Source organism: Mastigoproctus giganteus, chromosome 7 (genome assembly GCF_048544385.1).
Source record: "Mastigoproctus giganteus isolate SK-2022 chromosome 7, ASM4854438v1, whole genome shotgun sequence".
Classification (NCBI taxonomy): domain Eukaryota; kingdom Metazoa; phylum Arthropoda; class Arachnida; order Uropygi; family Thelyphonidae; genus Mastigoproctus; species Mastigoproctus giganteus.
Window position 1 is genome coordinate 65,547,082 of NC_143581.1, and position 18,692 is coordinate 65,565,773.

Sequence of the window (18,692 nt, forward strand, 5' to 3'; positions counted from 1 at the left end):
GCCTTTCCATGGTACCTTGAGCTTCGGGTACAAAAATAAGTCACAGAGGGCTAAGTGTGGTGAATACAATAGGTATTCACCAGACTTAGCTCTGTGCGACTTCTTTTGAAATTCTATGCGGACATTTTTGCTAGCCGAAAGCTCCCAAACAGTGAGAGCCTTGTGGCTTAGTGCATTGTCATGCAAGATGAACAAACTGCCATCTTCTCCATATTGAGGCCACCCACGATGGATTCTCTGCAACAAACATTTCAAAAACATCCAGATAGTTGGCAGCAGTAACACTTTGGCCACTGGGCATGAACTCTGTGCACAATTCCCTTTCTAGTGTAGAAAGTAATGAACAAGGTTTTGATTTTTGACCTTCCTTGAAGGGCTTTTTTGGCTTTTGGAGAGTTTGTCAACTTCCATTCCACACTTAGTTGCTTCATTGCAGGGCTGTACTGAACCACATCTCATCATCCATAATGATTGAATTCAGAACGTTGGGTTTGCTTTCAGCAGCCTTAATGAGTTCTCTGCAGTGTTCAACTCATGCTTGTTATTGACTATCTGTTAATGAATGCACATAGACCTTCATTTTTTTAAATCCTAAGTTATTATTTGTCAAACAGTTTCTTCATTAACACACAGATCATCTGAAATCATTCAGCGCACTGTACATTGGCAATTGGTAATGGTTACCTGCACCTTTTCGATCAACTCTGGCATTCAAACCATTTTTGCTGGGCCTGGATGTTTGTCATCTTCCAGTGATTCTCTTCTATGGGAGAGACATTTATGCCACCCACACACATGTGCACAAGACAGAAAATTTTGTCCAGTTGAACACAGAACTTAATGTTTGCTCTTTGTTCCTTTGTCCCTGGAGACACAGGAGAGATGTGCAGTTTAGCTCACAGTGTAGTCTGAAATGGCAGCAATTTTCACTGAGCTTGACTGCAGTGCTCGAGGAACAATCACTCTTTCATTTCATGTTTACTTCTAGTAGATGGCAGAACCAGATTCATCTCATGACATCAGTCTCATTTTCCAGTTGCCACACTGAGGAATCCTCAGAAGAATCAAATGAATATCTGCCAATATCCAAAATTGGACATTGGCAGATAATCATGGAATTGACCATTATTGGTGCCACCCCAACCTGAACATATAGGATGGTAAGTTACTGTTGAGGAGATTGCATATACACTGAGTGGCCACTTTAATAGGTACACTTACCCTCCCCTCACCTTTCACAAAATGAAGTGCTCCTTTGGAGCTTCACATGTTTGTACCATGAAATATAAAGGCAGGTGGGCAGATATACAGAGATGTATGTGTGCAATTCATTGAAAGAATGGGCACACAGTTTAGTGCCTATTCTTGCCATGATAGTTGGTGCCAGATGTGTTCCAGTATGAGCATCTTGGAAACTGGGATTTTCATGTGTGATTGTGTCTAGGGTATCTTGAGATTGGTCCAATAGCCAGATAACATCTAGCCAACAGTAGTCCTGGTCAAAGAGCTTATTAATATTAGCATTAGCATTAGCATTAGTAGAGGCATTTGATGCAAGAAAGCAAGCTTATGCAGCATCAGCCAAAAAAAAAAAAAAACCCCACTTCCACTTCACCCCTCTGTTCGTTCAAAATACCTGTCCAGCTGAGCCTTAAACTTATTTAGGCTATCAACCTCCACCACAAGGGATGGAAGTCTGTTCCACCAACCAACCACCCGCTGGCTAAAGGCAAATTTCCGCACGTCTATCTGAGAGGCAGTGGAGGCTGAAAAGTCCTGTGCAGTATAACTGAATGGCTATAACCAGTCAAATAACCCAGTACAACAATGGTAATCAAAGAGGCATTTCAGAACATACAACTCATCATACCTTGTTGTGGGTAGCATATCGCAGCAGATGATCAAACCGAGTTCTACCCCTCTCAGCAAGAAATCAGTGAAATATGGTTACAGTGGGCTCAGGGAACATCTGCACTGGACAGATTGAAAACATATTGCATAGTCTGACAAGTTGTACTTCTTGTTGTTTCACACTGATGGGAGAACCAGTGGGATGAAAAAAAAATGAATCCATGGACCTGCCCTGCCAGCTTCAATAATGTAGGCTATGATGGTGGAAGTATAATGGTTTTTGTGATGCATATTTGTGGTGATACCAGTGGAGCAATATTTAGATGCTACAAGCTGTCTGGAAATTTTTTCTCACCAGGCACATACCTTCATGGCTTGCAGTGTATAATTGGTTCTTCCAGCAGGATAATATTCTGTACCAGTCTTGTGCCATATCACAAGGCTGGAATTATACAGAACTGATTTCAGGAATATGAGAATGAATTCAGCCTACTGGCTGTGGCCTCTCTGGTCACCAGATCTCAGTCTTACTGAGCACCTGTGGGATTAAGTGGAAAAACCTTTTCAGAGTATATCTGTAACCATTCGATGTACAACAATTGTGAGAAGCACTGTGTGTCGACATGGACCAGCATCTCTGTAGCATGTTTTCATTATGTCAATGAGTCCATGCTATTTTGAATCCAGGCTGTTCTGAAAACTAAAGGGGAGGGGATTTATTTACTGTTAGCTAGGTGTGGCTAATAGTGGCCACTCTAAAGTGAGGTTTCAAAAAAAAATACAATGATATTCATATATGTTTTGAAATTGTAATGTGCATTACTCTGTTGGCTAATAAGAATCATGTCCCAAATTTCCTTCAGTCAGTTTGGCATATCAGTACCAAAGGAAATTACATTGCTGTCAACTCTCTGGATTTATGATGCAAATCCTTTTTGATTTGGCCCTTCTCTGTCTCTTTGCAAAAACTCGGTTTTTTGCCGTCTTTTTTCTTTTCACAAAAATAAAAACTGGATTTAAAAAATATATATATATTTTGTGAATTTCTGATTATTTTAATTATTTTTTTATTTCAAGTGGCAGGAAATGTAATGTCATCAGAAGTTTGGAAATAAATAAGCATAACAGCAGCATGTAGAACATAGAAAGAAATGCAAAAATAATATTGCATTTCATGATGATGATGACAATGTAATACATACCAAATATGTATTTGAACATTTTGTCATAGAATATGTTCTTCCTCTGAGTTGTGCTGGTCATGCAGGTGCATCATTCAGAAATACGTTTCCTGATGGGAAATTAGCCAAATATACAGTTGTGGAAGAACAGAAACAACAGGCATTGTCAGTGAAATTCTTAGGGAAAGAAGATTAAGAAGTGTTAGTAATGGCTCTGAAAAATGGACCATTTGAGAAAATTGCTACAGATTGCAAGTGATTCCAAGCTATATCCCATTGTGGTGCTCTATTGTAATAATAATAGCCCAGTGGTTATGACACTGGACCGGCAATGTCGTGGACCCAGGGTTCGAATCCCACTGTGCATGGGGGGAAATCACGAAGGTCTCTTCATCGGACTTACCTTCCCCAAGGTGAACTGATGGCTGAGGCAGAGAGTGGCACCATCTGGTGTCACCCCTGCAACTACCACCCACCACTGGATGCAAAAGTCAAAGCTAAAACAGGTCCACCTCCATGGTTAGATGAAGATGAGAAGTAGAAATATCAAACAGGATAAAGTCACTCGTGTTCAGGCCTCAGGCAGAGGGGTCAGTTCGAAAAGTCGGAGAGTCCCCTGCAGACAGCAGTGGAGCAAGTGGCACTGTCTCCTGCATGGCTACAACTGAAGAGCAAGACCACCAAGCCCAACCATCTGGAAGTGCTTCCTGTGCAACTGTGCTAGTGACTAACCAGGAAGAAAGAAGAAATCAACACATGAAGTGGAGCATCAAAATGAATACATTCATTATGCGAGCATACTACAAAGTAATGAAGCTAGAGACAGACATGACGATGTACAGGATGAAACCACACACCAATTGGTTGGAATGTTTCCTCACTGTTCAGGTTACTGAACAGCGAATATCAGAGCAGAGATGGACCATCATCAAGAAGAACCTGATAATTCCTGCAATCTTGCAAAAAATCAAGCAGGATGTGCGCAACCAACTACAAACAACAATGAATACAGACATGACAGAACCAGAACTGGAGGAGAAACAACAAAGTACAAGAACTACAACCCGGAGCAGCCGAAATGGAAACAGACAAGATCGCGATATTCAGAATAGAAAAAAGAGTGTAATAAAGCTCTAGCAGAATTCATGGGAATAGACCCCCACAAAGACTCACAAAACTAGAGACCAAACTACCAAAAAAAACCATACCAAACTAGAGACCCCAACAGAATTCTCTGGCAAGTCACAGACCACTTCAGTAGGTAAATAATACTGGATTATCTCAACAACAACAAAGCAACAGTAGACACCATCTGCACAGCCATTTACTATGCCACTGTAGCAGCCACCAGGATGAATGGAAGGAAAACCAGAAAACAACATAATACACAATGCAAAGACAAGGTACCATCAGCCTGGGAAAGAAGGCTACAGCAGAAGAGATACGAGTGAAGATAGGCCAACTGACCCAGTACATGTGGTAATAGAAGTAAGAAGCTGATGAGAAAAGTGAAGGCACCCTCAAGAAAGACAACAAACACAAGACCTGTAACCAGAAGAGCAAAGAATACCTTTACACCCTTGAACAGAAACTCATGGCATTCAGCAAGGGATTTTGTAATCACAAGGAGAGTGCCCAGAGGGAAACAGATAGGATATTTGATGAAAACTAGAGTCTTCTACAGGAAAATCAGACAAGTGGAGAAACAACACAACAGAACCCCCAACCAGAAGGCACTCAAGAGTTCTAGGATAATCTGTGCAGCAGCAAAGTTAGCCATAATGTGCAGGATAGATCTAGAATAGAAGAAAACCAAGAATATACAAGAGGCGACAGAATGGGAGTTTTGGGAGGAAGAGGTACAACAGTCAATCAGGAAATCACAACCGGCAAACTCCAATATTAGATAACATTCACAACTATTGGTACAAGAAATTCATCTGCACACACAGGCACATAGCGGAGCAGTTCACCCAGATAATAAGGCACCCTTACACAATCCAAGGGTCTTTGACATAACACGGCAAATCATAACATGGCATTGATAATGCATGTTATGATATACCTGAAAACTGGAGTAGTAGAAAGGGTATTAAAAGGAGATTGAGCATTTTCTGGTAATAGGCTGTCCTTGTCATCTTATTACTGTGTGCTGAAAAGGGAGCTGCATACCTTCCTGTGAAAGTGGATGAATATTTGATGGGAATATACTACTATTTAGAAAGAAATGCTAAAAGTGAAGGTAAATATAAATAATTTCAACTAATGCAAGTAAAAAAATATTTTAAAGCATGTGTATATATATGCTTTGGTTAAGTGTATTAACTAGGCTGGTAGAACAATGGCAACTTTGACAAGCCTCTTTAAAGAAGAGGTTAGATCTGTTGAGAAAAGCAATATGAGCACTTTTCAGAGCTACCCATGGGAAAACTATAACAAGTGATCACTAGTGGCTCTGTCTCATGATCAAATCCAGTTCGTGATCCAAGAATTTTGAAAGAGGACAAATTGATGAACTGAAGGAAAAGAATTTCTGAATTGTGAACTTCTGGTAAAAGCAATCCTAAACACACCAACAAAGCTGATATGTTTAGGCATTTATCCTCACTTGTATAGAAAGTTGATTTGTTCTCTTTTCTGGCTCAAATAAAGCAATTTGTTCATTTCTTTTAAATATTATGCCAACTTTTGAAAATCTGGACATAGCTCTTCAGTCTTCACAATCATTTACTGAGTTATTTCTCACAGATGTATTGATGAATGTCTTGTGAAAATTTATTAACCTGCAGTTTTCAAATCTTCTACTTCCATTTTGAAATTGGAACATTGACAAATGTAAAGTACTGCATACGGGAAGCAGTAACTCCAGAGTAACGTATCAACTCTGTGGTACCACACTGACAGTGGTAGAGCTTGAAAAGGACCTGGGGTTAATTGTGCAGGCAGATATGAAGTTTTCTGAGCTGTGCCAACAGTCTGCAAGAGTAGCTCATGGTGTCTTGTCAATGATATACAGGAATTTTTCTAGCAGGGATAAGGAGGTGATTATCCCCTTGTATAAGGCAATGGTCAGGCCACACCTTGAATACTTTATACAGGTCTGGAAGCCTCATTTTAAGAAGGGTATAGAGCTGTTGGAATGAGTACAGAAAAAGGCAACAAGACTAGTGAATGGAACAAAGGGTTGCTCTTACGAAGAAAGGCTTAAGTTTTGAAAATTACAGTGTCTAGAGACTAGGCACCTGCGAGGTGATCTGATTGAGGTGTATAAAGCCTTGAATGGTTTGAGCATGCTCAATGCAGATGAGATTGTTCCTCTTGCTCAGAATAATCGCCTGAGAGGGTATGAATTCAAATTGAGGAAAAACGGTTGTAGAATAGATGTGCGGAAGTTTGCCTTTAGCCAGCGGGTGGTTGATTGCTGGAACAAACTTCCATCTGTTGTAGAAGTTGATAGCTTAAATAGATTCAAGGCAGAACTTGACAAACATTTGGAGTGAGTGGATGGATGAAATAAGGGGTTTTTTTTTTTTGGCTGATGATATATAAGTTTGCTTTCTTGCATCATGTGCCTTTGCTAATGCTAATTGCCGACCATAGCAGTCTAAACCAGAAGGAATGATTTTGACTTGGTCATAACCATTTATTCAGCCAAGGTCATGGAGAGTTTTAAACGAGAAGTTTCTGTTCTTGGTGAAATTACTCTATGGCTGCATGTGACTGCATAGTCACATACAGCTATAGAGACTGAGTTTCAGAATTTCTTTTCCTGTTGAACCTTTGGAAATTTCCCTGACAACCAAGTCTTGTCAGGGCTGTTGTTATGAACAGAATTTTATCAACAATACTGAAAACGGTATCTTTTGCGAAGTGGTATTTTTAAAGTTCATAGATACCGTTTTCAATACTGAAAATGGTATCTATGTACTTTAAAAATACCACTTGTTTTTTCCTGCAAAATGTCCTGTTTTGATTTTTTGGGAAGAACTCCTCTTGGAAAAGCCTCATGTTTTTCTCCTGCTTAAGCTCCAAAACTTCCTACTTAAAAAATCTAATTTCAACTTCCAGCTTTTTGAAAATGAATAGTTTGGCACCCATGAAGTTATTATCATAAGGACATCATATCAACTGATCTCACAAAATAATTCATTTACTGCTTGAAAAAAATGCCAAGAACTACTGAGAAGTAGGTTTGTTTTTAAAACCAACAACCGCATTGGGAACCATGCTACTTGAATTTTTTTATGAAAACAATGGACTAAATTAACTTTAAGTAAATTTTAAATCTAATCTACCATAAGACACAGTTCAAAAAAGATGATGAAAGTCCATTGGCTCAGCAGCTTAGATGTTATCTTTACATTCCTCCAAAAAATTCCTCATGGAAATGCATTAAGTATGGATGCTTAAGTCAATATGTAAATATAGCTAGAAAGTTTGTAGAATAACATTGTAATTTCTGTATAAATATAGTATTTTTGTTTATTAAAGTATGAAATGTTATTTGTTGAATGTCTTTTATGTAAATAATTCTGTTTATTGTTAAAAATTAAAAAAAAAAAAAAAAAGTAATATTCTAATGTAGTATAAATTAGATACAGGATAAAATGAAATGGAAAATTTTTTCTGCTTTTTCAGTAATTTTTTCTTTTATGATTAATCCTGAATCTCTGCGTATTTTGTTTTTTATTTTTCCCACCAGGGTAAAGCGGCAGTAAGTATACATTTAATTTTTTCTTCTTCTTTTCTAACTAATTTTTAACAGGTTTGGGCATGCTTTGATGTATACGACTGAAACTAATGCATGCACAGAGTGTGATATGATGAAATTATTATGCAGAAAATGTATGCTAAAAGTGTATAGTATAAATATCTTTATAATTAGTTTTGTTCACTTCATGTCCTGAATTAATTCTTAGGAATAAAGCAATATAATGAACAGAAAATGCTAATTACAACTTTGAAACCCTAAATGAAATTGAAAAGTGAAATAATGATGTTTCCTGTTATGTCTCATTTAAATTCTGTAATGCCTTTAATCCATTAATTAACCTTTTTAAATAGCATGAATAAGATTATCAGCTAACACATATTTTTGGTTTTGCATGTAAAAAAATCAAAGGAAAAAAATAATCAGGATAAAAGAAATAAAATATAGATTTTTAATCAATTAGAGATTTATCTGTGTTTTTTTTTTTTTTTTAATAGCATGGTTTCCATTTCTGTTGAGTATATTCTCATCCAAATCACAATGTAAATGTTATCTAAAATTTTTTAATAGAATTCAAGGGGACTAGTAGTTATGGTCATTTACAAGGTCTACATTGTGGTGATACCAGAGGTGCCATATGTATTGGTAATTTATCCATGCAATAAGGTTGCTTATGGCTCAAGGTGGAAAATGAAACCCATTAAACAGTTTCCTCATTAAAAGTGCCTAGCATTTATAGTTTACTCATTACAAGCACCATTCAAGCTATCTGATAAAGATAGCTTGAATGGTGAGCTTCTATTTAACCATTCCATGGTGGTGCCTTGTCTGACAGACCGTAGAGTAAAATAGATGTTTCTCATTAATCTGTGGTAAAAGATCAGTGATTGTTACATTGTTTGCCTTCCTAACTATACAAACAAACTTAATTGAGTAGTGTAGGAAGAGATGCCTTCTTGGTTACTACACAAAATTATATATGCGTGGGATCTGGCAGACCCTGCATCACCCTTTGGGTTATTATTTCAGCTTTGCTCAGCTTCGCACAGCACTTCTCACCAGATGGCAGACGCTATTGCTGTGGGAAGTTAGATACTGTTCATTTTTTGTTTGATTTATCATATAAAATCATTTACTATTATTATATTTCATTTACTATTATTATTTAGTTATTTTAACAAAATGTATTTTAGTGATAATGTATATTGGAAAATATTAAGGAATAATTAAGTAAATATGGTAATGCAAGTGGTTAGATGATAAAATATAGGTAACAATGTATATATATATATCAAACATACACTCCAGACAAAACATTATGACAAACCACATGTTTTAGCAATAGGTTATTCCTCCTTGCTTGATGGCATATGTGTCGCAATGAGAGCTGGTAAATGTGATACTGCAGGTCCATGGCCTGCAGTCCATGCAAAGTACTTACTTGACCAACATGGGCAACAACATGATATGATGGATTTTAAAAAAGGATTGATTACTGGATACCAGTTGAAGGGTAGCAGTAATACAGAAACTATGAATCTTGTGGGCTGTTTGTGGAGTTCTGCAATTAAAGTGTTCAAGAATGGATGGATAGTGGCAGTTGCCAGGCCAATGTTGGGTATCCACAATCATCAGTGATTGTGGTGAATATAGGCTGCCATTGGTATTAGTGGTGTCACCACTGAGTGCTTAATGGTGATAGTGTCTGTTTACAGTTGCTCCATTCAAAACTAATGTTGATAGCTTCACATTAGACTCATTGAGCCTCATAAAATCCCCACTGCAGCTCCTTTTATATAAAAGATTGAGCACTTCTGGCTGAGATGAAGCAAAATAGTTCCAGCCTCTTTATTCAAAAATTTTCACCTCAGGAATGAAAGATTTGCCATACCATTCCAAAAAAAAAAAAAAACAATTGGGTGTTCATGCAAGCTTTATTCTGGATTTTCTAAATTATAGGTAGTGCTTTACATAATTAAATACCTGATGATTTTTTTTTTGATTTTCCAGGAAATAATAAATTCTGTTTGTGATTGGCATTGATACAAATAAGAATTGTTATTTTTCAGTGGACATTTTGTAGCCTGGTTCAGTGCCTTTCGCCCTCTGTGATGCCAGAACTTTTGTGATTTGTTTAGGGGGGAATTTTTCTGGTGTGGTCAACATCATGAATTTGTTTTCAAATTGTTCCAAAACGTCTCGATTAAATTAAATTGTATTTGCAGTATCAGATTGAAGCCTTTTTTTGCCATGAATTTTTAGCTGCCATGCACTATATTATTATTATTATTAGCCATATGGTGCAAATAAGCCTGAGGCTTATGCTGCACCAGCCAAAAAAAAAAAAAAAAAAATCCCGCGTTACCCTGAGAGAGAGTGTGTCAGAAATAGAAGGGAGTCACCAAGAAAGGAAGAAAGAGAAGAATGATGATATCCAGCTCAGGACCCTGGGTTTACCAAGCCTATACTCACTAGATGTGAGCTCCTGAATCTTAACCTAAAGCTCCTTAAATATCCATAGCTTACCTTGAGTTACTATCAAATTTTCCATTATAAAATATGCCTGTATCCCCAATATACTGTATCCTCAATTCACAATGGAAGATCAAATGGTGACCCAAGTAATTAAAGACCTGTTACTTTAACTTATGTTCCAGGGAAAATAATGGAATCACTGATAAAAAAGAAGTAATACAGGATCATCTAGACAGGACTGCAATTATACTTCAGACACAGTATAGGTTTGTTAAAGGGAAATCTTGTTTGACAAATTTGATTAGTTACTACGATGCGTTAGCATTAGTAGAGGCATTTGATGCAAGAAAGCAAGCTCATGCAGCATCAGAGCCAAAAAAAAAAAAATAAATAAATAAATAAAAAAAATAACCACTTCCACTTCACCCCTCTGTTCGTTCGAAATACCTGTCCAGCTGAGCCTTAAACTTATTTAGGCTATCAACTTCCACGACAAGGGATGGAAGTCTGTTCCACCAACCAACCACCCGCTGGCTAAAGGCAAATTTCCGCACATCTATCTTACATCTGTCTTTCCTCAATTTGAATTTATGCCCTCTCAGGTGATTTTTCTGAGCTAGAGGAAGAATCCCATCAGCATTGAGCATGCTCAAACCATTCAAGGCTTTATACACCTCTATCAGATCACCTCGCTGGAGCCTAGTCTCCAGCCACTGTAATTTGCAAAACTTAAGCTCTTTCTTCGTAAGAGCACCCCTTTGTTCCATTCACTACTCTTGTTGCCCTTCTCTGTACTCGTTCCAGCATCTCTACATCCTTCTTGAAATGAGGCCTCCAGCCCTGTATACAGTACTCTAGGTGTGGTCTGACCATTGCCTTATACAAGGGAATAATCACCTCCTTTGCATCCAGTTCCTGTGTTCACACAGGAACTGGATGCAAAAAATAATTTTGATATCATATACTTGGATTGCAGCAAAGCATTTGATACTGTTGCACACAAAGACTGCTGTACAAATTAGAGTAATGTGACATTAAGGGCAAGTTACTGCTATGGATAATGGGATGGTTGAGTAGGAGAAGATGGAGAGTGGTAATCAATGGACATTGCTCTTCATGGCCTAATGTTATTAATGGAGCACTCCAGGGATTGGTGCTGGGCCCATTGTTGTTTTATAAATTTTCAGTGATATTGATAAGGATACAACAGGCTAAATGTCCAGGTTTTCAGATGATATAAAGGTTGGCAGGGTTAATGACAGTAAGCTATTGTAACAGGATATAGAAAATTTAGGCAGATGGGCACATAAATGGCAACTGAAGTTTAACACTGATAAATGTAAAGTATTGCATATGGGTAGCAGTAACCCGAGTAAAGTATGAACTGTGGGATACTACACTGAGGGTAGTAGAAAATGAAATAGACCATGAGGAAATTTGTAGTCAGATATGAAGTTCTCTTAACAGTGTAGACAGGGTGCATGGTATTTTGTCAGTGATATACAGGAATTTTGCTAGCAGGGTTAAGGAGGTGATTATTCCATTGTATAAGCAATAGTCAGACCAAATCTTATGTGCTACATACAGGTCTGTAGATTTCATTTTGGGAAGGATATGGAGCTGCTGGAACAAGTACAGAGAAGGGCAACAAGATTGGTGAGTAAATCAAAGTGGTAGTATTGCCAAGAAATGCTTCAGTTCTGCAAATTGCAGCATTTGAAGACTAGGCACCAGCGAGATGATCTGATTGAGGTGTTTAAGGCTTTGAATGGATTGAGCAAGCTCAATGTTGATGAGATTCTTCCTTTTGCTCAGACCACACATATAAGGGGGTACAAATTTAAATTGAGGAAGGATGGCTGCAGAATAGATGTTTGTAAGTTTGCCTTTAGCCAGTAGGTGGTTGATTGCTGGAACAAACTTCTAGCAGTTATTGTGGAAGTTGATAGTGTAAAGAAATTCAAGGAAGGACTAGACAAACTTTTGGAGGAAATGGAAGGTACTTTTTTTTCCTTTTTTTTTTTTTAATCCTTGCTTTCTCTCATCATTTGCCACTGCTAATGCTAAATATTCAGTCAGTAGTTACTTAATGGTTTATATTGCTGAAATCCAACACCTTATCATTCAGAGAAAGAACCTTCTCTTTTGCATGTTAGAGATTTTCCCACTCCAAATACAATAGCTCTTTAAAATCTGGCACGTTTCAAAAATTGAGAGGTTCTGAATTTTAAAATGTTCGGGATTTTAGAGAGTTATTCCCAATGAGATCAGTTTTGAAGCACATTTCAATGAATATTAACACTAACAACTAAACTTATGTATAATGGCTAAAAGATAGCACTAGTGTTCAAAATGTAAATTACAGTTCAATTTGTTAAATGTAAACAGATGATGATAAACTTTATCCCACCAATGGACATTCTTAAGAAATAATTATGACAATGAGGCAGTCTTTATCAGTTTACATGACATTTTGCTTTTAATAATATACTGGGAACAAATTTAAACAATTTCTTGCTCATAATAACAATGATTACGAAGTTTCACTTTTGCTGCCATTATAATTATAGCAGAGAGAAAAACAACCTATCAGTCATTCACATTGTCTTCTCTACGATAGCTTTAGTATGGATTGGAAAACATTGAGTGACCTTGAACCATTCGTTGTTTACTTCCCTTCTTTAGTCATTGTATGATGAGCAATGTGATTAGTTTTGGTGGCAAAAAACCTTGGTTAGATGGAATTAAATCTATTGTTTATATGTGTCAGTGTTGCTACTTATGAAAGAGATTAACCATAGATTTAATGAAGCATACATTTTTCAGTTGTATGTAGGCACTTTCAGTCTATCATTGCTTTCAGCTGTCCTAAAGTGACGTCAAAGTCACCAGCTCATGTAAGTGGTGTAGGATCATTGACATAGCTGTAATTAATTTATGTTTGATCTAATTTATGAAGTTTATGAAATAGTACTAAAAGAGAGAAATTCCAAGTTGTAACATAGCTGTATTATAACTTTGAGCTGTATACATTTGTCTTCCTTCTTACAGCAGAACAAACTTGCCTTTATAATGAGTTGCTCTGGTATTGCACTATTTTTAAACAGATGGCCTTACCAAATGGTTAATTTGCCATTTATTTAAAAGTGAAGCCAATATGATTGCTTATTTCAAGACTAATCAGTCCTTTATCAGATAACAGGTGGCCTCTAGTGACAAAACTTAGACAAAATGTAACTTTAGCTATATTATAATTTTGAAAATTGTTTTTTGTAGTACCTGCCAGCTATCAAACTACTTATTTACAACTGTTTGTCTACCTTTTGCTGCTAGAGGCCCACTATTAAAAATATTATAGCAACAGACCACCCACTTTTAAACATATTTTAACAAGGCCATAAGTTTAAAAGTAGTGCAATACCAGGAGGAAAACTCATCATAAAGCCAGGTTTATTATTTATGAGAATTAAGACCTTAAATCTTGCCAGCCAGTAATTCAGAAATGTATGATTAACCCAGCTATATCTTACTGAATAGAAGGTGTTTGTAGTGTACAACTCATCATCCTATAATGTGCAATTTACAAAATGCATTTCAAGTTTCCTTTACGAAAGGAAAGTCACCTTTTTTGTAAAGTCACCTTTACGAAAGCAAAAACCCTTCCCTTTATCCCTAATGGTAGTTACATTATTAAGTAAATCCCACATCAGTACACTGTGATCACTGCCACTAAGTGGTTCCTTTATCTGCATATTCTTAATGCATGAATAATCACTGCTGATAATCAGATCAAGAGTATTACTCCTTCTGGTTGCCTCTTGAATATGCTGCTGTAGAAAACAATCATCCAATAAATCTTGCTAGTGTGCCCAGCCCATAAGTTACAGTCACCATCTGGGAAGTTAAAATCCCCCATTATAAGACATTCTGATTTACTGGCCCACTCTATTTCTCTGTACAGTTCTTCCTTCTACTCATCAAGTCATTAGGTCTATAACACTCTCCAACTCTCATTTTAGCTTGCCCACTGCTTATGTCACACCAAACTGACTTGACCAGCACTTCAATTTCATCAAATTGATTTACTGTAATTCTAGCATTGGTGTACATGCAGGTATACATGCATTTGTTCTTACTCTTACTTACCCTAACATAGCCCATGTATTTACTTGTTCCATGATGACACCCAGCACCTTCCTTTCCAGGCTGCCTGCTCATTCTAAAAGAAGCAGAGCAAGAATCACTTTCAACTCTGCCTGTGGCTACGGTTAATGTATTAGTCAGCTAATCTCCACAAGCTAGCAGTTTCTGACCCACCTAACGCTGCCTCGATAGTATCAGCAAATATTCTTGCAACCTTTCTATTTAAGTGTATTCCATCCCTGAAGAAGCAGTTTCTCCTGTTAACAAGCACACACTACTCTGAGAAAAATTCTATCCCATGAGCCTTGCACAATCTCTCCAGGGTTGAATTGTTTGGCAAGGCTCTCATCATATACCCCCTCCTATCGTATCTGGGCAGAATTGTAGACACTTTCAAAAACTGCAGCCATTATCAACCCACTACAGGATGGAAGCCTCCTCAATAATTCATGCTGAGGGAAATGGACCATAATCTGCCACGCTGGTCCAGTGCGGGTTGGCAGATCGGCCGTATTCAGCAGTCAGGAGCTTGAACCCCAGTCTACTCAAAGAGCATGTGCTACTGCACTCCCGCTCCTGACCACTTGGCTACGGAGGCCTATGACAATTTCAAATTTAACCCTAACTCCCAACTTTTTTTCAACATTGACCTGTACTTTTTAAGTAATTCTGCAGATCTCTTACCCTTAACATCATTAGTGCCAACATATACAACGGTATCACCCTTTTTGCCCTTAAAAGATAATATCAGCTGTACAACGTCATCAACTTTTTTTCCTGATAGACATACCCTGGTCCTGTTCCACCTAACCTTTTTTGCATAATATATTTCCTGGTCTCCCTTACTATAGAGTCACCAACAATAACTAGCTCCTGTGGGACCAGAGCATTTTCCTTGAAGATTGCCGCTGTGTTGCCTGATGCACAAGTGCAAACTCTGGTGTTGATGTAGGTAGCTGAGAGCTTGATGGGTCCCATTTTAATTCTTTCGAGGGCTTCTACCCTACTCTTCAAACTCTCATGGATGTCCATCAGAATACTGAGTTGGCACCTAATTTCTTCACAGTCTCTGCACATTAGCGCACACACGCACGCACGCACGCACGCGCGCGCGCGCACACACACACACACACACACACACACACACACACACACACACACACACACACACACACACACACACACACACACACACACACACACACACACACACATCCTTCTTGGCTAGATCATGTCCTGTTCCAGAAAGGTCTGCAAACATTTCCCAATTTGCACATTTTTTTAGGCTGTGATGTGTTGGAGAATTGCCTCTTTGGTTCTCCCCCGAGCCAGAGCACTCCTGCTATTTTGTGCCCATTGCTTTTATGCTTTGTTCTGGGGCATGATTTTCATTTAAATACAATTTAATTGATTAACAGTGAAAATTAATAAGAAAAATAAATTTAATTGATTAATCGCCGATACTGTACTAAGCTAATAGATTCCTAAATACAATGTAAGCATTACGCTATCTAGGTTTACGTTATACCTTATGCTATCATGCTCGAGATATATGTATACGTTAATGATCAGAATGTTAAATTAATTATATCTTTAGCTAAACACAAAAAAGATATATGCCCATCAACTGATTAAAACCTTTGAGCTACTTATTTATCACAATTAAAACCCTATATTCCTCTGTACTACCAGTTATGTGCTACGATATTTGTGCCAAAACACCGATACAATAGCGACATGAGTAGTGTGTCATATTGTAGAAAATGACTAGCTAAATTTAAAAAATAAGCTAACGAACATGACGAAGACTAATTAATATATTAATTAATCAAGAAGATGATAAAAATTTCCAAAAAACTTATCCAGTTGCATACTGCTTCCATTTACATAATGTTTCCTTTCATAAAAAAAAAAAATATATATATATATATATATATATATATATATATATGTATAATAAAATAAATAATTCTGGATTTTTCTTTTCCATTCTTAGTGTTTTTCCTTACTTTTGAATAACTATTGACTCTGTCCAAATATCAAATCTGCCCTACCATGGGATATTTTTGTACAGCTGAAATGGTACTCCAAAACCCTCACTTAAGTTCTTAGACTCTAACCAAATGAGAGTCTAAAGGTGGAATTTATCACCCTATTTTCAAAAGACAGCAGTCCAGTTAATGAACAATCCATGACTTATTAACTTTTGCCACTCCTTATTAAACAGAGGTTCACTTTCTTCTGCAAGCCTTTTCTACTGATATATATTGATTAAATAATGCATAAGTATATGCACATATAGGTAATCTTCAAATCATGAAATTTATGTACTTAGTATGCAACTCTTTGAACAGTTATAATCCAATGTTATTTATGCATGTTAGATTAATTTTAATATAAGCCACTCTGATCATGTACTGTTCAGCATGAGCTACTCTTTCATTCATCAAAAGAATTACACTTGTCAGTGTAATTTCTTCCAACTAGCCAGGACCAGTTTACTCTTCAATTCTGAACACACAGCACTAACTTCTAGATGCCTCCGAAGCCAAGAGGGAAGGAGCAGCAGTGCGTAGCACACGCTTCTTGATTAGACCGGGGTTTGAGCCCGTCACCACCAAATACGGAGGATGCGGAAAGGTCAGGGAATGACCACTGCATATCCCGGAGCAATATGGCCTTAGTTACTAATGCTCCTAAAAACCAAAATAACAATAACAGCACTAACTTCTGTTCTTTTTTAATTACAGTACTCTCAATTTTCCGGGATAGATGGTAAAAAAAATTCCTGGATAATCGATTTCCCGGTTAATCCAAAAATACAGCAAGTCCCCAACAACCCCAGGGGCTCACATCTGATGAATATGGGCTTGGAAAACCCACGGTACTGAGCTGTTACTGTTTCCCATATGTAGAACTTTACATTTGTCAATGTTAAACTTCATTTGCCACCTCTCAGCCCATCTGCTCAACCTTTCCAGATCCTGTTGCAACAGCATAGCATCATCATCTTAACAACCCTGCCAACCTTTGCATCGTCTGCAAACTTGGACATTAAGCTTGATATACCATCACCAATATCATTTATAAATACAGAAAAGAACAATGGACCCAACACTGAACTCTGAGGGACTCCACTAATAATATTAGTCCACGATGAGCAGTGTCCACTGATTACCACTCTCTGTTTTCTTCCCCTGAACCATTCCTTTATTCATAGCAGCAATTTGATTCCAATACCACACTGCTCCAATTTGTGCAGCAATCTTCCATGTGCAACAGTATCAAAAGCCTTTCTAAGATCCAAATATATAATATCAAACTTATTCCCTGCATCCAGTTCTTTTGTGACTGCATCATAGTATCCAATCAAATTGGTCAGGCAAGACTTTCCCTTAACAAACCCATGCTGTGTCCGAGCTATAATTGAAGTCTTGTCTAGATGATCCTGCAGTGCTTCTTTAACCAGTGCCTCCATTAATTTTCCTGGAAGAAAAGTTAAACTCACAGGTCTATAATTACTTGTGTCAGCCTTTGATCCTCCTTTGTGAATTGGGGTCAAATTTGCACATCTCCAGTCTATGGGTACCTCCCCTGAATCCAAAGAAGCTCTCATAATTATGGCTAAGGGTTTGCTTACTTCCTTTCTTGCCTCCTTTAATATAACTGGATAGATCCCATCCACCCCGGGTGCCTTTTTTATGTTTATCCTCAACAATTTCTCCTCCACTTTCCTCTCAGTTATTACAAAATCATCTGGCTCACTGCCAGAGTTTACTTCACCTCTGGCATTCCCCTTCCTGAATAACTCCTCATGTGTGAATGTAGATGTAAAATACTCGTTTAGTTTGTTAGCCACCTGAGCAGGATCATCAACAGTTGAACCATCAATATCCAGTGGACCAATCTGATTCATCCCTTTCCTTCTAGAGTTTACATAGCTAAAGAACTCTTTTCTGTTTTTCTTTGCATCCTTTGCCAAGGATTTCTCGTAATCTGCCTTTGCCTGCCTAATCTCCTTTGTGACTTGGTTACAGACCAGCTTATATCTATCATAGGCTTCAAGTCACACATTAATTTATAAGTATCCCATGCGTTTTTCTTCTCTGCCATACGTCTCATTAGTTCATCTGACATCCATTTAGGATGTCATTAGGTTGGCAGGGTTGTTAAGGACACTAATGACAGTACACTGCTGCAACAGGATCTAGAAACGTTGAATGTAAAGTACTACTTATGGTAAGCAGTAACCCCAGAGTGACATATCAACTCTGTGGTACTACACTGACAGTGGTAGAGAACGAAAAGGACCTGGGGGTAATTGTGCAGGA

The 18,692-nt window shown here is 37.6% G+C and overlaps 1 protein-coding gene across 3 annotated transcripts in view; it reads left to right on the plus strand.

Annotated features, from left to right (window-relative positions):
* LOC150082968 (putative phosphorylase b kinase regulatory subunit beta) overlaps positions 1 to 18,692 on the plus strand; it is a 735,196-nt gene that overhangs the window by 300,249 nt on the left and 416,255 nt on the right. For all 3 annotated transcript variants that reach the window (XM_090377701.1, XM_090377699.1, XM_090377700.1), the window contains exon 14: positions 7,735 to 7,746. In XM_090377701.1, the coding sequence (XP_090233827.1) occupies positions 7,735 to 7,746 (12 nt within the window). The remainder of the gene's footprint in view (positions 1 to 7,734; positions 7,747 to 18,692) is intronic.